Source organism: Laccaria bicolor, genomic scaffold (assembly GCF_000143565.1).
Source record: "Laccaria bicolor S238N-H82 LACBIscaffold_1 genomic scaffold, whole genome shotgun sequence".
Classification (NCBI taxonomy): domain Eukaryota; kingdom Fungi; phylum Basidiomycota; class Agaricomycetes; order Agaricales; family Hydnangiaceae; genus Laccaria; species Laccaria bicolor.
The window spans coordinates 382564-403411 of record NW_001889872.1 but is presented as its reverse complement, the minus strand read 5'-3'; the positions used below and the strand labels follow the sequence as shown (position 1 = coordinate 403411).

The 20848-nt window shown below is 48.2% G+C and overlaps 10 protein-coding genes across 10 annotated transcripts; 8 read left to right on the top strand and 2 right to left on the bottom strand.

Annotated features, from left to right (window-relative positions):
* The first annotated feature begins 243 nt into the window (after window positions 1-243).
* On the top strand, window positions 244-1441 carry LACBIDRAFT_170638 (uncharacterized protein). The gene is made up of 8 exons (XM_001873806.1): window positions 244-282; window positions 334-365; window positions 421-459; window positions 528-546; window positions 609-790; window positions 847-953; window positions 1007-1140; window positions 1194-1441. Exons 1-8 carry the CDS (start codon window positions 267-269, stop codon window positions 1250-1252), a joined length of 588 nt encoding a protein of 195 aa, XP_001873841.1. The 5' UTR covers window positions 244-266; the 3' UTR covers window positions 1253-1441.
* Window positions 1442-1650: 209 nt separating this feature from the next.
* LACBIDRAFT_300748 (uncharacterized protein) lies at window positions 1651-4718 on the top strand (the record flags this gene model as incomplete). The annotated part of the gene is made up of 3 exons (XM_001873805.1): window positions 1651-3091; window positions 3148-3684; window positions 3733-4718. 3 exons carry the CDS (start codon window positions 1651-1653, stop codon window positions 4716-4718), a joined length of 2964 nt encoding a protein of 987 aa, XP_001873840.1.
* A 344-nt stretch (window positions 4719-5062) lies between these two features.
* Window positions 5063-8040, top strand: LACBIDRAFT_300747 (uncharacterized protein; the record flags this gene model as incomplete). The annotated part of the gene is made up of 15 exons (XM_001873804.1): window positions 5063-5220; window positions 5281-5298; window positions 5411-5520; window positions 5576-5644; window positions 5702-6020; window positions 6073-6272; window positions 6322-6456; window positions 6507-6546; window positions 6603-6612; window positions 6663-6935; window positions 6982-7096; window positions 7151-7397; window positions 7445-7601; window positions 7650-7759; window positions 7809-8040. 15 exons carry the CDS (start codon window positions 5063-5065, stop codon window positions 8038-8040), a joined length of 2193 nt encoding a protein of 730 aa, XP_001873839.1.
* A 120-nt stretch (window positions 8041-8160) lies between these two features.
* LACBIDRAFT_300746 (uncharacterized protein) lies at window positions 8161-9288 on the top strand (the record flags this gene model as incomplete). Its single annotated transcript, XM_001873803.1, has 5 exons — window positions 8161-8238; window positions 8288-8345; window positions 8411-8622; window positions 8679-8871; window positions 8921-9288. The coding sequence occupies 5 exons, from the start codon at window positions 8161-8163 to the stop codon at window positions 9286-9288; spliced, it is 909 nt and encodes a 302-aa protein (XP_001873838.1).
* Window positions 9289-9356: 68 nt separating this feature from the next.
* Window positions 9357-10537, top strand: LACBIDRAFT_181346 (uncharacterized protein). The gene is made up of 5 exons (XM_001873802.1): window positions 9357-9503; window positions 9557-9910; window positions 9964-10057; window positions 10107-10311; window positions 10365-10537. Exons 1-5 carry the CDS (start codon window positions 9377-9379, stop codon window positions 10461-10463), a joined length of 879 nt encoding a protein of 292 aa, XP_001873837.1. The 5' UTR covers window positions 9357-9376; the 3' UTR covers window positions 10464-10537.
* Window positions 10538-10577: 40 nt separating this feature from the next.
* On the top strand, window positions 10578-11379 carry LACBIDRAFT_243327 (uncharacterized protein; the record flags this gene model as incomplete). The annotated part of the gene is made up of 7 exons (XM_001873801.1): window positions 10578-10682; window positions 10743-10765; window positions 10828-10874; window positions 10975-11059; window positions 11115-11120; window positions 11178-11263; window positions 11315-11379. 7 exons carry the CDS (start codon window positions 10578-10580, stop codon window positions 11377-11379), a joined length of 417 nt encoding a protein of 138 aa, XP_001873836.1.
* Window positions 11380-11639: 260 nt separating this feature from the next.
* LACBIDRAFT_300743 (uncharacterized protein) lies at window positions 11640-14450 on the top strand (the record flags this gene model as incomplete). The annotated part of the gene is made up of 13 exons (XM_001873800.1): window positions 11640-11693; window positions 11743-11772; window positions 11829-11869; window positions 11922-11966; window positions 12019-12122; window positions 12179-12497; window positions 12549-12675; window positions 12729-13199; window positions 13254-13594; window positions 13647-13803; window positions 13852-13961; window positions 14015-14055; window positions 14110-14450. The coding sequence occupies 13 exons, from the start codon at window positions 11640-11642 to the stop codon at window positions 14448-14450; spliced, it is 2181 nt and encodes a 726-aa protein (XP_001873835.1).
* A 121-nt stretch (window positions 14451-14571) lies between these two features.
* Window positions 14572-15443, bottom strand: LACBIDRAFT_300742 (uncharacterized protein; the record flags this gene model as incomplete). The annotated part of the gene is made up of 3 exons (XM_001873201.1): window positions 14572-14870; window positions 14923-15208; window positions 15261-15443. The coding sequence occupies 3 exons, from the start codon at window positions 15441-15443 to the stop codon at window positions 14572-14574; spliced, it is 768 nt and encodes a 255-aa protein (XP_001873236.1).
* Window positions 15444-15804: 361 nt separating this feature from the next.
* LACBIDRAFT_243137 (uncharacterized protein) lies at window positions 15805-18674 on the top strand (the record flags this gene model as incomplete). The annotated part of the gene is made up of 9 exons (XM_001873799.1): window positions 15805-15885; window positions 15936-16040; window positions 16094-16159; window positions 16208-16719; window positions 16766-16904; window positions 16955-17228; window positions 17278-17397; window positions 17449-17867; window positions 17943-18674. Coding segments are annotated over 9 exons (2448 nt in total), but the record flags the coding sequence as incomplete, so codon positions are not given.
* Window positions 18675-19093: 419 nt separating this feature from the next.
* LACBIDRAFT_300740 (uncharacterized protein) lies at window positions 19094-20786 on the bottom strand (the record flags this gene model as incomplete). The annotated part of the gene is made up of 6 exons (XM_001873200.1): window positions 19094-19272; window positions 19320-19748; window positions 19806-20313; window positions 20370-20473; window positions 20523-20544; window positions 20598-20786. The coding sequence occupies 6 exons, from the start codon at window positions 20784-20786 to the stop codon at window positions 19094-19096; spliced, it is 1431 nt and encodes a 476-aa protein (XP_001873235.1).
* Window positions 20787-20848: the final 62 nt, after the last annotated feature.

The window sequence follows — 20848 nt, the reverse complement described above, 5'->3', positions numbered from 1 at the left end:
AAGTTGAAAGGACTTCGTGGGAAGTTGTGTTGGCTGCTAACTTCCTCTCATCTCCTTGAGATTTTTGAGGATTCAGTTCTCCGCCACAACATTCAAACGCAACTCACTCGCACTTTGTTTCAAGGGTCTTTTCAAGGTTCGCATGCCTCTTACGTGTGATAATTGCAAACGCTTTAGCCAAACACTCAACGTGAAGGCTTTCCCCCAGGAACATCCTTTCGTCTGTCTATCCCGCTCTTCCTTCTTTCATAACGACCCCACGTAATATGCAAGCAATCAAATGTTGGCTGCTCTTTATTGCATCGTCAGGACATGGCTCATCACAATTCTCAGGTGTTGTTGTAGGCGATGGCGCTGTAGGAAAGGTACGCTGCAGCGAGCTGTTCACGCCGACCCCATCGCAACCTATATTATTCCTAGACGTGCCTCTTGATATCCTATACAACAAATGCCTTTCCCGTACGTGACCCCTCTCCCTCCCCTCCCTTCCCCGACTTTCAAACCAACATTCAATATTTGCTTCATAGGGAGAGTATATACCAACTGGTACCGTCGCTTTTAGGTTCGCTGTCATGTGGCAAGACTTTAATTTCTACGAATTCCCTTAGTATTCGATAACTATTCCGCCAACGTGATGGTTGATGGAAAGACGATTTCTCTTGGGCTATGGGATACAGCAGGACAAGAGGATTACGACCGCCTTCGCCCGCTTTCATACCCCCAAACAGACGTGTTCTTGATTTGCTTCTCGCTTGTTAGCCCCCCCAGTTATGAGAACGTGAGGACCAAGGCGAGTTCACATCCCCCTGTAAATTTCACCGCTTCTGATGTAGCTCTGGTCTACAGTGGTACCCCGAAATATCTCATCACGCACCATCAACCTCCATTGTTCTTGTCGGCACGAAACTTGATCTGCGCGAGGATCCAGCAACGATCGAGAAATTGCGGGATCGGTAAATCTTCCTTTCTTGAGAGACTCGTATCGTATACTGACGAGTCTCTCCAGCCGCATGGCACCCATTCAGTATTCGCAGGGCGTTGCAATGTCGAAAGACATCGGAGCTGTGAAATACCTCGAATGCTCCGCTCTGACGCAGAAAGGTCTGAAGACCGTTTTTGACGAGGCAATTCGCGCCGTTCGTAAGTACACTCACTAGGTCGTGCGGGAATTGTCGGCTAATATACTCGCAAAGTGAACCCACCCCCTCCAGTCAAGAGAGGTGGCAAGGGCAGATCTTGCATCATTGCATGAGGATGGTCAACCTGTTAGATTCGTGTGGAAATGGATTTGTATTCCCGTATTACTTATATCACGCCATTTATGTTCTTTTTGCTCAGAGATTATGATTTGTATGTTTTTTTCCCCGACTTGGCGCTTGTTGTAAAATGAAAACAAGTGTGTGTACAAGTAAGTAATAAAAGATTGATGCTGTCAAGTGCCATCATCATCAGATCACAATGGTTGCGATCCGTCAAGTGAGCCCAGGTGAGCCCGTTGGCTCTTTCGTTGATACTTACTAGAGCTCAACGTTCAGCCCTATCCTTCATTCTTTTTCACTGCTTGTCCGCTAGGCGCGTTATATCGTGCATTCGACGAGACGATGCGATTACAGACTTCCCTCGTTATAACTTGAATTCCATCCTTTACACATGACGATACGTCGCACCCGACACATCCCTGCACCCTCCCTGGACACAAACGCTTCTGGTATTGCTGATAGCACCATTAGCAATGGTTCTTGGCGTCTTTCACAATTTCCTCCTCCGCCATCTTCCATTCCAACCCCATCTGAATTCGGCACACCTTCCCCAAGCAGGTCTCTGTTCTCTTTTTCTCAACCTTCTGCACATCCTAGCGCTTCCCCCTCCCGTTCCCAAGGTTTTTCCGGAAACACTCTTACCCCCTCTTCTCCTCCCTCCCCGTACGATTGGCATGAAGGAGCCTCCAGTATCGATGTTGATGCAACCGAGGATCGTCTCCTTCCCACCTCATTCATCACTTCCCTATTGCAACAGGACAGTGACCTTCGAAAGGCCCGCCGCACCTCTTATGCTAGCGATGCTGTCAGTGGGATCTCAGAAATAACCTATCCGCCTCCGTTCAATTATCCGGACGCGGACTCTTCCTCTTCTCGATATCTTCCAGGTCGACATCATCGTCCCTATGGTGCCAGAAACCCACCCAGTGCGTTCGCACCAATACCAGAAAACAATCGAATATCTGGGGATTCAGAAACGCTCCACTCAACTCAGGAACACTCTGTTATTTTGAGAACTGCAAGTGTTTCTCGGGGTCTTCGGGTGCACGGCGCCTCAGTCGTTGGCGTTGCGCCAGCAACCTTGCATAACATCAGTTCCCGCTACTCCGATCAAGATCCAGACCGTCATGATTCAATACGCAAGGGAGGCCTTCGTGAAATCGATGATGACTCAATCGTTGATTATAAAGTTTCTGCCAATCGTACTGCTTTACCTTCCTTGGCCGGAACGCAAAGGCTGGTTTTCGGTAATAGCACAAGGCAGCCTCCTCCTCCGCAGTTTCGAGAGTCTGTGCACTCAAGTAGGAGTGTAGCACCATCGTTTATCTCTCGAATCTCGCTTGCCAACTCTCTTCGTCGAGCTTTTACCTGGAGAAGAGTGAAACCATTACCACCGGTTCCAACCGTGCCGCACATCCCCATTGCAACAGAAAATGAGCACAGGAAGGCTGAAGAATCTACTCCTCTGCCTAACCTCATCAATCGTGCAGGTATTCTTCACAACTTGCTGGAGAAAGGTCACCATCCTCACCATAGCTTTCCTTCCTACCACGGTCTACCATTATCGGGTGGGGTTACTACGGCCTTCGAGGTGAATAAGGATTCCAGTCCTTCAAATGTTTGGCAGGCCTCAGCATCAGCACTACCGACTCAAGCGCGCTCAAGATCTCGGCCGTGGTCACCATTTTGGAATAATAAGCGCATATGCTTAAGCCTGACTCTGCTGATTGGGGTGTTATTGGTAGGAATTATCACAGCAGTGGTGATGACCCAGCGAAACCATCATTCATCTGCGTGCGCTAGCGACCTAGCGGGAGCTGCTTGCAATCTCAGTATGTTGATCCCGCATGGTCGTTTAATATCAGCCCGCTGATCATTGCCGTTTCAGATTCAACATGCGTTTGTACATTGTCTACTCGATGTGATGGTCTCGCGAAGAATATCGTGGATCTCATCCCCCAACTTAATGGCGCCTTCTCCATCAATATGACTGCAAACTCTGTGTATAACAACATATGGCTAGCGCAAGGTAGCACAACCGGGAGTAACTGTGCTTCTCAGTCTCTTTTGGTTGATGTGGGGAAGAACCTTGATCAGCAAACATTTCCAAACCGTACTCATTGGGCGCAAACTTCATTGCTCTGGAATGTAGTGCAGAGTCAAGATTTGCAAGCATCGACCGAGTTGCGGACATTTGTTCAAAATGCACCGTGGCAGTTGCTGCAGGCGTCTGATGGACCGCTTTCAATAAATTCATCAAAATTCACAACGACTGTCTCCGGCTTCACCTTTAATTTTGCCACGCAAACAATCAGCCAGCCTCCTGTTTCTTTTATAACTCAGGGACAACCAACTAATGCTCAAGTTGCGCAAGTCGGCTCTGTTGCTGGATCCACACTCGACCGGATGTACTCGTTCGCTTTGGGTAAGTCGACCCAAACCAGCACTCAGAACCTAACACAATTTTTTTTAGCTTCGTCGACGCAACGGGACAACGCTTTAAAGAATTATTGGACCACAACGTTACAACAACGCATCGAGGATCTCGCCACCTTCAAGACGGCCCTCAGTACTTCGCCGATTCTTTTGCCTTTCAATGGGACTTCTCCTGCTATCCTGAGCCTATACAATTCCTCGTTATTTCCGCCGCCCCTTGCATGCTACCCAGGACTTGGCAACGTACAACTACAACAGATAACTGCTTTAGAAAGTGGTGTTTTTGGACTGTCTCCTGCTTCCAATGCGACGCAGTTCGATGCTGCTTGTTACCCGAATCATCCCGTTTACGGGGTGCTGGACGTCCTTCGGCTGCGTCTTCCATTTCTTGATTCAGAGACCGGCGTCGCGCACCAAGCAGCAGTCCTCAAAACCGACGTAGGTCCTCGAGCTGTAGTATATACCGGAGCGCAGCTCAGCACCTGGCCCAATACCAGTTCAGCCAACTTTAAACCCGATCCACGTAGCTATGGGACTCTTGGCCTCTCAAGCCATATTGTACTACAGTATCTCTCTTCCATACCGGACGTCAGTGTTGCCAGCGCTCTCGTCAAATTCGTTCTCAATTCAACTTCAAATAACTCGGTTCCACCAGATCCATCTTCACCCCTCTTTCAGTTCTTAAGCACCATTCCCGTGCTTGAGGTGGCTGTATTTGGAAGCGTTGAGCCTGCTGATATCGGCTCTGCCGTTGCTTCTTTTGCATTGCCATCTGGTTCACTATTTTTTGGGTCCGTGCAGGGCAGCGCCTTTAGAAACTGGGCCATTACCACCATCGGTGGCTCCGTTGCATGGACAGAAACCCCGACATCGCCGCTAGTCGTGCGTGACAACTCGTTGTCGGATGTGACGATTAACCAAACATGGACGGCCATTTCGACAGCCATCCAGAACCACATCGATAGCATTGGGCTCGCGAACATCACACAGACGTTTCAGATTACCAATAAATTCACTTCGTGATGGACGCGCTGAGCTACCTATATGGATTTTACATGCAGAGCAGCAGTACTGGTTTTATCATTATCCATGTTTATTTTTGAGGGATTATCTTGTATGCATTTCTATTTGGAGTTCCTCTTTTGCTCCTTGCTCTGAGATAGTGATGGGAGCAAATGACTTTGCACATACGATTATGAGCAAAGATGCTCCTCCTTTTATGCCACTGAGTTACAGTGAGTACTGAGTGAGCACGCTTATTTAAGAGTGACCACACCTGCGTACCTCACACTTACCCAAGCACCGTCAACAACTGACCGCTAGTGCCAAACGCACCACGACCGACTCTCATTTCAGCAGCCATAAAAATGCCCCGGGCGTCAAGCTCGTCCTCTACGAGACCCACAGCCGCCTTCGATTCTCCCCATCCAAATGTCCTGAAAAGAAACCGGGTATTTCAAGACCACTCCTCGGGTTTTCTTAGGTCTAACTTCACCTTTCTCCTGTGTTATAGGCCTGTCATCAAGTAAGTCTTCATTATGCGCCCAACTGTCTCTGCGCTCGACGAATGAACCTCTATCGGTAGTGCCGACGAAGAAAGCTGGTAAGTGGTGTGAACCCTCTTAGATTTATGTGTCATGACAAACTTTCGTAGAAATGGTGGGTGTTTGTACAGCTTGCTTGCGACACTGAAAGTGAAGATCTTTTTGTTCAAGCGACGCGAAACGCCCGTGCTCCACATGCGTGCGTTCTCATGCCCATGCATTGTCTCATGCGCCATCGGGTACAAATCTTCCGTCCGCGCCAGAGTGTACATTCGACGATGGTACGACTTTCTCTGGCTTGAAGTGAATCACTCACTCCGAGTCCCCCTGCTATAGTCGTAGACGCAGTGGCGCCGGCAACTGATGGACCAAAGAACAGATATGAAAGATTGGAAAACAGAATTAGTTCGTCCTCGTGATCGATATGTTGTTTCTGCAGTTCATGTTGTTTAATTTCAATAGATGAACTCGAAGCGCTACTGGGACAAAAGGAAAAAGGGTCTTCGGCGTCCCCTGAACCTGGGACTACTTCTTCTGGACAATCTATGGCAGATGTTTATCCGTCATTCAATGAATCCAGTTTCCCAAGCCGATATCGGCTCACAAACTCATCAGACGGCTCTCAGGTTCAGCAACAATATCCTTCTCAAGCAACCTACTTTGACTCTATCGTCAATACGAATTCAACACCCACGAGCTTTCCACTGCCCTCAGCGAATTTGGATTTAGTTTGGCCTAACTGGCCGCAAGATCTCCCTCCTCCGGATCTATTACGACACCTGTATGCACTCACTTTTATATCGCATGTTATTATCGTTAATCACGTCCGGCAGTGTTGACGTTTTCTTTGTATTCCATCCGCATGCTAATCGATTGTTTCACCTGCCCACCTTTATGCACACATTGAACCTACCCCCAAGCCATCCCAAGTTCCCCAGTACGCCCGTTCTCCACGCAATCTGTGCCATTGGCAGTCTTTACACAGCTGCTGTTACGTCGCCGCCTCTGCCTAATTTTGACAAAGTACCTCCAGGTTGGTTTCTAAACATACTTTCTAGCTTACAGCTTATCCAAACTGACAGACGAAATTTTTTTGGAAAGACTTCGGTCTAAGGAACAGCGGCCTGATTCATTTGCTGAGCATCAGGCTAAACTTGCTCGCGAGACAGGTGAAAAGCTGAACACGCTTGGAGAAGATCTTTTTCAGGTCCTGCAAGGTACGAGATACTCATAAATATGAATTATCCCGATGTTGATGGTGCTGAAGCAAACATCATCCTTACTTGGTTCTATTGGTCTCATGGGAGGTAAGGTTAAAGTTGTTCAATAATGACAGTTCCCCAACACTCACGAATGTACTAAGATGGGTCGATGTAAGGTGTGACTTGGTGATCGCCAATCCAAATTTTACCATTTTTCGAAGATTTTTCTCAACTCTGCCCACTGCCTCCGACTAACTATTCCATTGGGCTTAAATATGTGTCCTCCGTTCCATTCTATAACAAAATCGGAAAGACCTCAATCCATTATACCCTCGGCAAAGACAGTCGTCGAAGACGAAACACGACGGAATGCCTTCTGGTTGGCATATGCCACTGAACGTCAGCATGGATGCGGTAATGGCTGGGCCCTCAGTGTCGATGATCAAGACATTTCACAGCTACTACCAGTTCGCGGCGACCAATTCGACCAAGGGGTATGTTTTCTCTCTATCCTTTTAATCGGCCTAAACTATGCGGTAGACTCTTGTGACTCCGATGGCGCGTCAATGGGCCCATACTCGAAATCTTCTTCTTGTTCACGCAGACAATCAGACAGATTCTTTCCTCCTTTATATCAAAGGTACAATCATGCTCTGTGAGTGACGTTGATAGTCTTCGGCAATGTCTGATTGTAACCTCTCCGAACAAGCCCATGTCAAGACTTTCAACATGCGATTTAGGTCAAGACATTTCGCTGGTGACTCGGCTGTCACCAGTCCTTACAATGATGTCGTTCAGTCGTCAGATCCTGTGGATCCCAGAGGCTCACAAGCATTCATTGAACTTGACCATGTTGTCTCGTCGTTTAGGGAATCATTTCCTAGCCACCTCAGAAACCCGATTGTCGACAATGTGGTAGATAACCATCTATATACGACGTGCATGATGTCCCATGTGTAAGTGGACCTGGTATGCTGAGAGATCTACTGACATATGTTCGCAGCGCCACGATCATATTGCACGACCCCCATGCTGAAGTTTGCCAGTCTGGTTGTATATCTGCTCTTAAGATCCTCACGGCAGCGAGGGCCATCCTAGATCACATCTATGCTGTCTGGTCGACGAGCTTTGATATAACCCTCCTTGATTCCTTCTGTTCCGTAAGTATTCCGTTTTGTTGCTCTCGTTTGTTCTCATCTATGCTACAGCTCTGCTGGTTTTTTTCCGGTCGTGTTCTGGTGCGATTCCTACGGGCCGCCTTAGATGCGAGAAGTCTTGATCAAATTTCTACTATACGAGCAGAGATTGACTTTATCCAGTTCGTTTCATTTGCTTATCACTTGTTCAATGATTGACGCAGTCCTCAGCTCGGCCATTGCTAAAGTAGGCCAACGTGTACCCCTTGCTCATCGGTATGCGAAGATGCTTGAAGATATGATTGTTAAACAGTGTGGCCCTGCATCTGGATATCCAGCACAGATCACCTTTCCGCATTCCTTGCACCTAGATGACTTGCACACTCTGTTCGAAGAGAGCAACAACCCAGTCAACGATGTCACCCTACGCGAGACTGTACCATTTAACTTGCCTCTAACTTAATTTCTCCTATCTGTACCATCGCACTATATATAATTGATGACCCTTTGTACTTTCTCATTTGGTGATCGTGAATGATACATAAGCGCACTACTTTTTCATTCAATCTAAAATTTATCTAAGATGGAACTCAGTGGTTCTGAGTCAGATGGGAGGTTCACAGTCGCCTTTCTGGGGCCACTCGGAACCTACACTCACGAAGTAAGCAAGGTTTCAATGTCGCTCTCGTTGGAGGTTAACGGGGTTGCAGGCCGCATACAAAAGGTTTGCTGACCATGCCCAATATCTTGAACGAAAAACAATCGCTGGTGAGACGCCTTCGACGTCAACACTCATAACGCATATTTCAAATTTGAATTGCTTCTCATCCAAGATGTCTTTTCTTCTCTCTCCCCATCGGTTCCCCTTGGTGTGGTTCCTCAAGAAAACTCTACTTTTGGGAGCGTCATTGAAACGTGCAACGCGCTTCGGGGATCTCATCCAGGGTTCGTTCGTGGCGAGGTGCTATTGAAGATTGATCACTGCCTTCTCGTACGAAAGGGAGTAAAGCTAGATGAGATACGGAAAGTCATGAGCCACGAGCAAGTACGCCGTATTCTCTATCTGCTCAACGACGAACGAACCGATGACACGAAAATTAGGCGCTTGGCCAATGTCAGGAGTTTCTTGCAACGCACCTACCTCTGGCAACGCTAGAGAAGTCAACTTCGACCGCCGCTGCCGCTAGAGCTCTACTCGACAATCCACCGGAGTGTGCTGCAATATGCTCTCAGATATGTGCTACTTTATTTCAAGGACTCGAGGTTCTTCATCAAGGAATACAAGGCGAGACGAGTGGGTCCCTTGTTCAGCATTCACAAGAAGGTTTTTTAACGTGCCTCAGTGAACTTTACTCGGTTTTACGTTGTTGCGCACTCTCGGGAAACAGTGATGCCGTTCAGGCATCCCCTTGACAGGAAGGCACTTGTGCGAATATCTGCTCCTAAATGGCCATCTAAACCAAGCTCGACACCAAGAAGTATCGTACAGCTCTTGGACTCTCTCCGCTTAGATGTTACATTCATAGATCGCCGTCCATCCGTGTCTTTGAAGCCTTTCCACGATGTATACTTTGTCGGAGTTTGCAATTTTGTCGATGAACCAGGTCGAAGTAGTGAAGATTTATGGGGTTCCTGGACATCCGAGGTAGATGAGGCTGCGGAGCGCGTGCGACGGACGGGAGGCGAGATTGATGTGCTTGGTGTTTGGTGAGAAGGTCTGGGTACAACTACAGTACACAAGGTTTTGTCATCATGGAGTTGAGGCTTCAAGAACCTTCTGTATATCTAATTTTGTGAACATGGCTGTTGCCAATCCCTTGGCCGGTCCCTCAGCCCTCCGAGATGTGATTCACCCTCAATTTCACCAGAATAACTTTCCAGCTGAAAACTATATCAAAGCAGAACTTGGTGTCAAGCTGGACAAAGGTTGGTTGCGCGACAGTGGGACACCGAACTTTCTAACTAAATTTCTTTACAAGATGATCAAATATGCAGACTGGCCTTGACTGCCGCTGGCTGTCCTTTGGGACCGCTTCATTGTCCTCTGCGGCATACAACTCCCACCCTTCAGAACTTTCAACCCCCAAGACAACTTCCGACACATCCCCGTGAAAGGGAACGTCTGGCAACCGTTTGTAAGCATTGGCTACGGGGTCTTTGTAAAAAGGGAGATGCCTGTGAATTCTTGCACGAATACAATTTGCGACGTATGCCGGAGTGTTGGTGGTTTGCTAAGTATGGTTATTGCTCAGCTGGAGACGAGTGTTTGTATGCTCATCCGAAAGAGCGGCGTGTAGAGTGTCCGGATTATAATCGGGGGTTTTGTAAGCTTGGTAGCTTGCTTTTACCGTTTTCCGTTATTTTTGCTCATACTCAATTATCGCAGGACCGAGTTGCCCGCGAAAACACGTTCGAAAAGTCGCTTGTCAACTTTATCTAACAGGATTCTGTCCTTTAGGACCTGAATGCCTCCGAGGCCAGTGAGTGACCTCTTTGCCAAATCTCTCCGTCTACATTCAATTGTCCCAGCCCTAAACCAGATCTACCTCCAGCAAAAGCCTATGAACCGTTAGAACCCCCATCTACTCGCGACCTAGGCCCTCCTCCGCCTGGGTACGGGAGATATGCAGACTTTGACCGCGGAATGAACAGCGGACCCGTCGCACATCCAGGATCCACGAGCGCGATGCAAGGTCCCCCCAGAAGGAACCTTGACGAGGTCTTATGCTTCAAGGTGAGATTTGGGTGTAGATGTTTGAATCCCTTTTTAATCAATGATCTTGGCAGTGTGGAGAAAAGGGTCATTATGCGAACCATTGTCGGAATCGAAATGTGCCTGGAAATCGGGGTGGTAATGAACGTTTGAAGCGATTTGGAGAAGAGTGAAGTCTGATAGTTACGTAATTATATTCTGTTTTCGAGTAGTCTCCAGTCAATCCGATTCCTCCTTGCGATTGCGGAAGTCGACGATCTTAATTCCAGAGCCGTTAGAATATATCGATGGGCTGGCAGAAAACTTTCACCTTGTCCAAGCGCGCTAAGGGATGCCATCTGGTTACGGAGGAAGTTGTCAATCAAATTCAAGCAGGATTGCTAGGAGTTCAGGTAAGTATCTTCTGATGTTTTTGGTGTAAACAAGAGAACAAGTAATTGCACGACCTGTAGGTCGGCATGTTATTTCTTTTCATGTATGAATTTTTTCAACTTTTGCGGGACTGGAGTCCATCAATCTCAATTTTTGGAATTCAAGCCAGCACACCTCAGCCGCGCTCACTGTGAATGAGAACTTTGACAAAGGTATAGAAACCATAAATCACCCTTCATGTAACACTAATTCACACAACGACAGACGTGCGGAAAGGTCTAGCTTTATCAATGTCGTTCAAACAAATGTTAGTGACCTGCCGCCTAGATATGGATATGGCACTCGACACCATCGTACCCGAGTCCCTCGATTGGCGTCACACTGACGAAGGACCAGAGTGCCTATTTTTCCCCCTTGAATGAGCTATCTATCTTATTCATCTCTTGTGGCAGCGATTCGTGAGTGCAAGTACGGCCAGGGTTGAAACATGTCAGGCAGAACATTTTCTGAATTAGGGTCTCGCACACGAAGGCTTCTCTCATTGGGACGTCGATTTCCATCCCGATCACCAACGGTCAATTGAATTTAGGGACGTGGCAAGGTGAATAGAACGTACAAACAGTTCATGTTACGGTGCTGACGAATAGCGAAGGAATCTATCTTACAGAATTCAGACATGTTGCGCACACAAGGCGGGTAGTTGCCACCATCTTGTAGGTTTGTAATTGCCTAGGTGACGATATGTAGCTGAACGCGGGCATCTACCAAGGTCGTGATAGACTGCTAAGTAGCAGGTAGAGTTGTTGATTGAGTACATACATCCATCAAAGTCGTGGACATGCAAATTACATATGCACGATAGTTTGGCGCTCAAGATCGGGCCAATGCCTGTGTCACCGCATGTCAGTTGACAGCGTCAGCAAAGCGTAGCAAATCCGTTCCTTTCTTGCATCCCGCTCGAGCGAATAGCCCTTGCAATGCCCAAAACAACTAGCACCAGTACAAACCGCCCTGCCCTCCGCAGAAACCAGGTCTGTATTCCATCTACCACTAATCCACTTCATCGCTCAATTATCTTAGGCGTGTCGCTCGTGTCGCAAGAGGAAACTCGTAGGTAGACGTCGAAACCACGCCAGAACTTACACAAACACCTCTCATTCTGCTAGAAATGCGACGCAGCTCGTCCTCATTGTGGGACATGTGTAAAGTGAGTTTCGTGCCTGGGCCAAAAATTGCCCACATTGATGGAGACATCACAGACAATGGCAAGCTTTAATCAGCGTCCCAGCGCCCATTGGCTATGCGTTCGTGTTTATTTTCAAAAGAAGAGAGTTGCTCGAATTGAATGGATTTTAGCCATCCTACGGAGCCGCAATGTTCGTACGACCCAGTTGAGGGTTTGCCTTTGGCTCCCGATACGGATCCGCTCGAGAAGATTAAACAACTGGAGGATCAGATTTGTGAGCAAAGCCTTACAGAAACGCGATGGACCGTCTTTAACCACTTGTGTTATAAGCGCAACTTAAAAGCAAGCTTTACGAACAGGGCGCGTCCCGCTCAATGTCACCCCATCACAATTCCTCGTCAACTCACGCACCTGTTGGATCTACCTCTATCAGCCGACTAGACCGGGGGGGGATAAGTTTGCCTCAAGCACCGCTCTCTATGATGAACCTCATCGCGCCCGAGAACTCTGATGCAACAAGATTTCGCAGTCCGAGCGGTAGTCCTCAGCTGCCTAATGCCAACAACGACGCGAGCTCTGATCCATTCATGGACCTTCTCTTCTCTGGCTGGAACCCCGACCTTCCCGACCCTGCTACCCTCAATCATTAGTGGGTGCTTCAAATTACTCTGTTTTCTCTGACAGCTCATACTTTCCCCAGTATCGACGTGTTCTTTAGGTGTGATCCTTGTGGATCAAGAGTGCTACATCGACCATCATTTCTCGCAACGATGCATCTATCTCCGAAAGACCCCGGATTTCCGCACTGTGCGATTCTTCACGCTATAGTTGAGTAAGCGATACTACCTCACCTCACTTTGCTGAATCATAGTTTTTTTAGTGCGCTGCTGCATCTCGCTGGTCGCCTCATAACGTAATTACCCTTCCAGACGGAACGCGGAGAGACCAGTTCGCAGAGTTTCACGCCAGTAAAACCAGACAATACATCGACAAAACGATGGCTAGCGGAGAGGATATATTCTCCGTCATGCAAGCTTGTATCCTTTTATCCTGGTACTTCTACCAGGAAGGTCGATGGGTTGAGGTCTGGATCTTTGCTAGCTTTCAAACACGAGTCGCCATCCCCCTTCGGTTAAATTACCCTGGAACATTTTCCACACATGGCAACAACTCCCCCGGAGCGTATTTGGCCCCACCGAAAGACTTACGTGATTTGGAGTCAAGGAGACGAACATGGTGGATGACAATCGTTTTTGACCGCATTGCCTCCGTTGGTGGATGGATACATGCGGTGGACGAACGCGATCTCGGAACTGAGTTGCCTTTGAGGACAGAAGATTTCGAATCGGAGGTGCTCTCATTTTTGAACATCTCTGACGCTAATGGCTTATATAACTATTTCTAGGCCCCAATCCCCAGCAATCCACAAGATCTCGCTTCTGCAGATGTGTTTACTCGACACCCGCCTCAATATACAGATTCTTTTTTGCTTTTGATCAAAGCGGTCATGTTATTTGGGAAGGTAACCGATTTTAATGTCAGGGGGAACCTGCGGGCACCGACAGCACCAAGTAAAAACCAAAATCCCTTCTACTTGGACGGCTTCACGGAATTGGACAAACTTGTTTGTTCCGACTTCCTGGAAAAGCTCCCTCAAATTTTTAAGAACAACACCGGCGTCACCGACTTGCCCGAAGGCAGCTGCTTAGACACGGATTTGTACATGGTTCACGTCATTCCCCACGCGTCAGTACTGGGTTCTAGTTTTCTGTTGTCTTTCCTGATTGGCTTGGTACAGCGCAACGATAACATTGCATAACCCATATGTTGATTTTACCGATCCTCGGAACTTATCCACCGCCCGCTGCGTAAACTCAGCCAGGTGCATTTTAGGCGCGTATTACGTCCTATCAGCTACTTCTCTAGATATTACGAGGCTGCATCCCTTTGTCACGGTGTGTGTTTCTCCTTATTTTGGTCGAATAGGCCTCATCGATTCCCAGATCTGTTGGTATCTGGCAGCTGTCGTTCAGGTTCAACTTTGCAAATACTTTATCGAAACCAATGATTCTGAGCGCGAATCGACGGTATGGGGTGAAATCAATGTTCTACGGTGAGAGCAATACACCACGATTTGTCTTGAACCCTGGCTGATTGGCATTGCAGTTTCGCGATGATGGAATATGGCCAACGTTCGCCAATTGGGAGTGGGTTATTTCAGTCCTTATCAAGGAACAAATTTTAACGCTTGATGTTCGCAGCGCGACAAGAACGCCTCCTCCAGGGCCTAATGCGAGAAATTGTCCGTATGACGGCGCAGAAGCAACCTTTGGAGGTTGGCGTTCCCCTTTTCCCCTTTTCTCATTCCACGTTGTTCAGGAAGGACGAGAGCCGTCATCCAATGGGTGATGATAACGTGCAGTCGGCGCCGTTGCCCGATGGTTCTCCTTTCGAAGAGCCAGCTGTATTGGCAAATGGCTCAAGACAGCATACAATCTCACCCAATGGCCGGTCCCACTGGCCGATGCGGGAAGCATCTGGGTCCCCCAGCCACCTTGACACCGCCATACTGTCAAGCAGCTCAACTTTCATGGGCTCATAATGTAAGGCGTGTGTACTATTTGAAGATTTTTTTTTTTTGAGAAACCCTGTATTATATCTGTCATGGCATTGGTTTGCTTTGTGTAAATTATACGCGGATCAGGTGACAAATGTAGTTGGATTTATTTCATATTTCTTTCCCTGTCCAGGAGTGCATCAAACTTTGCCTGCTCTTCCGTGCGGCTCATTATCTCAATCTTTGCTTGTCCCACCGGTTCTCCGTTCACGTCGTCGACTGTTGTGTCAGGAACGCGGTTTTGTATACGCGCACTCTCGTGTTTCTGGCGAAGAGTATCCCAAGACGAGTTTCCAGCTGTGCGGACGTTGGCCGCTCGAATTCTATCCCAGGTACCAGTCGAGGTGGTAGGTTTAGTCATCGGCGGCTGTTCCAGCGATGCACGGGGTGGGGGGAGCTGAAAATCTAAAGAAAGGTGGTTGATGACTGGAGTAATGTGATGCTTTTTTGCACATGCCTCGTTCTTGAGAGTGGTCGTCAGCTGAGGTGTGGTCCTGTGGTCTGCCGATAGGGCGCATAACAGGTTGACCAAGTTTCCTTTGAATATTTTGCATTGCCTGGGCGAAACCCGCGGGATTTTCGATGGAACGAGCAAACTGATAGTGCTCTCGAACTGAGCTCACGGCTCCGACAGCACGACCGAGCACGGCACTGGTCAAGACGAGAGCAGTAGTCTTCGGTGTTGACCAGGAAGGCTTGCGAATGGAGTACATTAGACATCCACCCAACACCATTCCAAGTGACTAGTTTAGCATGAGCTGGAGGGTACTATTGATAGAGAGTACGAGAACGAACGTTGTAGCGGCGATGGAAGTCGGGAAAGAAGGAGAGGGCTGCGTCGTAATCGTGAGTTGTGAGAAGGCCAGCTTCACGCTCTGGGGCAAGGAGAGATTCTGTGAGTTGCCGTGATTTGAAGGTGCGATCTATCCATACAGGATTGTATTCCATGCCAATAACCTTAAGAGGAGGATGTGACATGTGACACACCTCTAATGACACATCGCACGTGCTTTGCCTACTCACCTCATAAATTTAAGACCAGCACTGTCCTCCTCCTCTCATGAACGCGCCTCCCGTCAACCAACCCAACGGCCAGGCGCTCCCACAACTACCAAATATACAGATGTCGGATTCATTCAACGCCCCACCTCCCAAGCTGGAAGTTTCTGATCCATCGGGAGGTTTACAGGCCCAACAAATCCTGACTTTGCCACCATCGACCTCATTTGATCCTGGTCAGTTGTTCTCTCGCTAGAATTCTTCTCAGCTCACCTCTACGAAAGCGCTTGTGGCTCCTTTAACTCCGACAACCCCGATCTCACCGTCCACGCCGTCATCTCAAACTAAGAAGTCAAATCCCCTCAACGATCTCATTGACACTGAGAAGGCTTATGTTGATCACTTGACTGGCATCATCCGTGTACTTTAATTTCTTTCTTTGTCACGTTCGATAAGTAACCTCGTCAACAGAAAGTAGCTGCTGCCTGGTCACGTTCAAATCTGCCGCCTCCAGAATTGGATAAGATGTTTAGGAGCATCGAGGCAGTTTATAAGGCGAATCGTACCCTTCACTCGGTATGAAGTGTCACACTTAGGTCAAGTGCTGGATTTCGCTCACTACATTTTAGAAACTAAAAGACATCGGTGCGAATCCGTCATCGCCAAAAGCTCTGGGAGATTTGCTGATGCGATGGGTATGCTTTAGCTCTTTCCCCTTCTGGATCAGAATTGACGGTTTAAAGATTGATGACTTGGAGGCTCCATACACCGCGTATTGTACCAAGTATTGCTTTGGATTTGATACCTGGGAGCCAGTTCAATCCAACCCGCGCTTGTCATCCACCCTAGCAACTTTTTCTGTTTCAAATCCCCCTTTAAACGCTGCCCTTACAGCTTCCTCGGACTCTCCGACTTGGACGCTTGACGCGCTTTTTTTACTTCCGAAGGCCAGATTGAAGTATTATAGAAAGCTGTACAGCAGACTTTTGAAGAGTACGGCACCAGGACGGAGTGACCATCGCCTTCTGGTTGGTGCGTTGGATACATTGGACAGGCTTTTGGACATTTTGGAGAGCCGTTCGTCCCTCCAAGTCGGGGAGTCTTCGCCGTCCGTTCCAGCCGTTCTTGAAATGGAAGATGAAGTCGTCATTGATATGAGGAGCCAGTCTGCTGCGAGCAATCCGCGTCCAAATGAGGGGGATGCAGCGCAAGGTAGTGAGAGCGGTTCGAACCACGGCAGTACATTCTCGGGCGGGTATGTTGTTGTTTACATGTCTAGTCTTTGCATTTATCATGGATAGTAGCGAGCGCCTCTCAAGGGAAACAGCCTCTACATCTATCAGTCGTGGCTCCAGCGCCACCCTCTCCATGCCGATCTCTGACCTTGAACGGCGGCTAGTTACACACCGCACGCTTGATATATTCACCATGAAGCCAAAGGTTCCTACCTCCAGACTATTTCATTCGGGTAGTTGACGGATAGAATCTAGGTCGTGAAGCTCCAGATGACGCCTCCATCACTGACGTTCACCCGCGAAATGCGACTATCGTCGGACGTCTTAATTCGTTTCAAGCCTCGTGCAACTGGTGTGGAAGTTGTACACCAACAAGGACATATATTTCTGCTATCTGACTTATTTCTGGTATGCGAGAGGATGTCTCCTCAAGATCAATCACAACCTGGACTTGAGGGAGCAGATATGTGGCTCTGTTACCCACCACTGGCAGGGAAGGTCTTACGCGTTTCCGAAGTTGGCGGCCGAGGTTCGTCCCCCGAATTCGGGTTTATGCATCTTGACACGACGTATCCCAGATAATGCACTCGAGGTGGCGATCATGCGGAAAGAACATCTCATTCTTGAAACACGATCAAGAGAACAACGCGACTCAATGATGGCCCGTTTCAAGGAATGTATCGAGTTTTCCGGTTCATGTATGTCTGATTTCATGCTTTTCAATATGCATGTCTGATGAACCAATATAGTACCGCCACCATCAAAACAACCTCCGCCGCCGGTTCCTTCGCTCAATGGTATTCCTCGATCAGTAACTGAAGGCGGAATCGCACCTACGCGACGATCCAGTTCGCCTCATGCTGGCGGTTTGCCATCACGACCACAACCACCTCCTGCATATCAAGGTCCTGATGCTTCCCGGATTACCGAGGACATGTCTCGACTTCAAATGAGTCCGGAGAATAAAATCCAACCGGATCTCCCTCGACAGCCTCCAATACATAGCGACCAACCCCCTCCTCCCCCACACCTGCGACCCTCTGCCTCTGCCCATGCTTTCACAAATTCTCCTTCTCCATTCGGTCCACCGAACGCCATACCTCCTGTCCGAAGTGCAAGCTTTACCCCAAATGGTCCGCTGCCGGGTCCCAGCTACAACCCGAATCCTGTTGGATCACACGGCCCTCAGCTATTCAATCCTGGTCCACCAGGCCCTGGCCATCCCCGTTTTAATGGTCAACAGCACCCCTTTCCTATCAATCCTACCCATCGAAGTCAAAGTCCTTATGGACCTGGTGGCCTGCCCCCACGACCTCCTTCTGACCCTTCATTGAACCAGAATGGTGTACGGAAGTCTCCATCTACACGTTCTCTTGCATCTCAATATTCTCAACATGACCAATTGGGCTCTGCCCCTCCCATGCCGCCATTCCCTGGTGGATACCCCCCAAACAACATGTCACCTATTCCCCGAAACAACTCTCTCGGTGCGCTACATGCTCCCCAACCACGCCCATTATTGCCATCTGCCCAACCTTCATCTCGGTCAGTTTCAATGGTGGAGCCGTCATTCGACGAGCCCAGTCCGCCGAACTCACCAGTTCAAGAAACTCCACAGCAGCTTGGGCCAGTCACGTCGACGATATCAGCGCAAATGAAGTGCAAAGTTTTCCTCCAACAACATCATGCGCAGTGGAAGTCGCTGGGATCCGCGAAACTCAAGCTGTATCACCAGAGTCCTACCAACATCAAGCAACTGGTTGTCGAGGCGGACAACAAGGATAAATCTGTTTTGATCTCCACTATAGTTTTGACGGATGGTGTGGAACGTGTCGGCAAGACAGGTATCGCCATTGAGTTGAGCGACAAAGGTGCCCGAACTGGCATCGTTTACATGATACAGCTACGAAATGATAGTTCTGCCAACGGCCTATTCGACAGCCTTCTTGCAGGGTCTGATCGGGCAGGCCGATGACGACCTGATGATACATGACTTAGGTGGAGGTCGAAGTTTATATTATGTTGGCTGTCTAAATTAAATTCATGGGACTGTCGTTTGTGCCTCATGAGGCTGCCCGTTTATATACCCCTCACATAAATTTGATTTTCACATAAATTTAATTTTGCTTTGAAACGAAGGTGGTCTTGTCAATGGTTGGCCTGCCTGGAAATTTTCCTTTTTTTTTTTTTTTGGTGCGATGACGGCAAGGATTGTTTGACAACTTCCTTGAACGAATACTTGAATCTTACACAAATATAATATTCCGTAATGGCGAAAGAATGCCTGATTCTAAACGTTTAGGAGCGGGAGCGGATACGACAGGCACGTAGACTTGAGGGGATGGAAAAAGACTTGGACGAGTATTCCTGAATGTTTGGAGGATTACACTTATTTCAAGGGTCATTGATATGGTGTATCTGTGGCCAGACCAGTTCGGCAACAAGGGATACATGATCGCTGCCGGACACACGTCGCTGTGGGAGGCCAGGCTCAAGGTCGGCTGCTTGGAATGGGGAAAGGAGGCCAGTGACTCGACAGTACCGCCCGGGTGGATCCAAAACGAATACATAATCTATGACCAGCATAAGACGAGTGCGTAAATCGAGGGGCAAGTCCTACCAAGAACAGTTTTCCAGTAATGTGCGTAGCTGGTATATTCTGGCTCGTGTGAGCCGTGTCTTCCTGGCGGAATCTGGACTCTGTCCCCATATGTGGTAATGAAAAAGTTCCTTGAAAGATAATCGGCAAGTCCAATATCGTACGAGCTTCGTACACGGGGTTGACTAGAGCAAAGAGTAACCAGTTCTGGAATTGAAAGCAATCCATCAGCCGGGATAGCATTCCGTGCATTGACAATGTCGACGTCAGGATCATCGGCATCCCCGCCCTCTTGATCGTCTACAACTTGTTTCTCAGTATTGAGCAAGACATTGGGACCCACTGTTGAGTGGACAACGTAGGAAGCGGAGAGTTTGGCTTGTTGTTCGGCGAGTAACTCGTCTCCGCTTAATAGCGAGTACGCCGGATCGTCTGGTGGGAAGTTGAAGTCTTGAATTCATTTAAGTCAGATAATTATAGAAATTCGGAAGCGTGCCTTGAACATGCCTCCAGCAACAATGCATGGCCATTCTTCGACTGCATGGTCAACCTTGAAACGGGAAACCTCGCGTATCAGGAGCGCTGCCTGCCTAGTAAGATTGAATCGGCAACAATATTTATAAGGAGACCCGAAATCCCTGCCTGGCCCTTTCATAGGTATATCTAAACCTATTTCAATCGCAGGTAGTCTATGGAGAGGGATAACGTACTTTGGATGCCAAAAAAGATGTGTCGTGGCGACGACGAGACTATCACTTTGATTGTTGTTCGCTTCGAGCGCTACTATCATGCCAATGTTCCTGGTTTTGAAACTTACACCGCGCTGGCCGAGTTCACTTCCATCTGTGCGAACTCGTTCTTCATCGTAATAAACAACCTTTTCTGCAACCAGAGAGAAACGTTGCGCCTTATAAGCTATTATGGAGCCATGGAGCTTTCCTGGACCAGATCCAAAGTGATGGCTGTATCCAGCTTTTTGGAGAACAGGTAGGAGTTGCTCTAATCGATCGACTTCCTTCGTACGCTTACATTAGAGTACCGCAACACATAGAATCATAGATATGAACCTACCTGTAGGCAAAGAATATCGGCGTTATGGCTAAGAATTTCACGGTGGAGCACTGGCTCTCGTTGGCCAGCTTTCAAACAGTCGCTAGCTGGAAATAATTGACGCCCTAGGATCCTTTTCAAGTGTATTGCAGATGTGTTACGATTTCAACTTACGAACTAAACATTGTGCAAGGAGCTTGAGATATATTTAGTAGGGAATCAGGATGGACGAGAAAGATGTAGACGGACATTCCAGGTCAATACTCTAATGGGTAGACAGTGATTCGTCTCCGAGGTGTGCAAAGTAAGCCAAGGTCGGGGGACGGTAATTTCTGGGAGCGGTCGTGGTTCATTGGATTGAATGAGTTTCTTGCTAAGTTTCTTGGCCTTGCGCGCCTCTGAAAGGGCCAACGTCTCTGGAGTGTGTTGAAACGGCATGTGTGACTCGTCGTGGACGCGTTATTATTTTTGATTTACTTCGTCACTGACACGTCGGACGC

Coding starts and splice junctions, on each gene's coding strand:
- LACBIDRAFT_170638 (XM_001873806.1), top strand. Junction 954..1,006: donor ATCGAGAAATTGCGGGATCG/GTAAATCTTCCT, acceptor GAGTCTCTCCAG/CCGCATGGCACCCATTCAGT. Junction 1,141..1,193: donor CGAGGCAATTCGCGCCGTTC/GTAAGTACACTC, acceptor ATACTCGCAAAG/TGAACCCACCCCCTCCAGTC.
- LACBIDRAFT_181346 (XM_001873802.1), top strand. CDS start 9,377: ATGGCTGTTGCCAATCCCTTGGCCGGTCCCTCAGCCCTCCGAGATGTG. Junction 9,504..9,556: donor TGGTGTCAAGCTGGACAAAG/GTTGGTTGCGCG, acceptor TTTCTTTACAAG/ATGATCAAATATGCAGACTG. Junction 9,911..9,963: donor TCGGGGGTTTTGTAAGCTTG/GTAGCTTGCTTT, acceptor CAATTATCGCAG/GACCGAGTTGCCCGCGAAAA.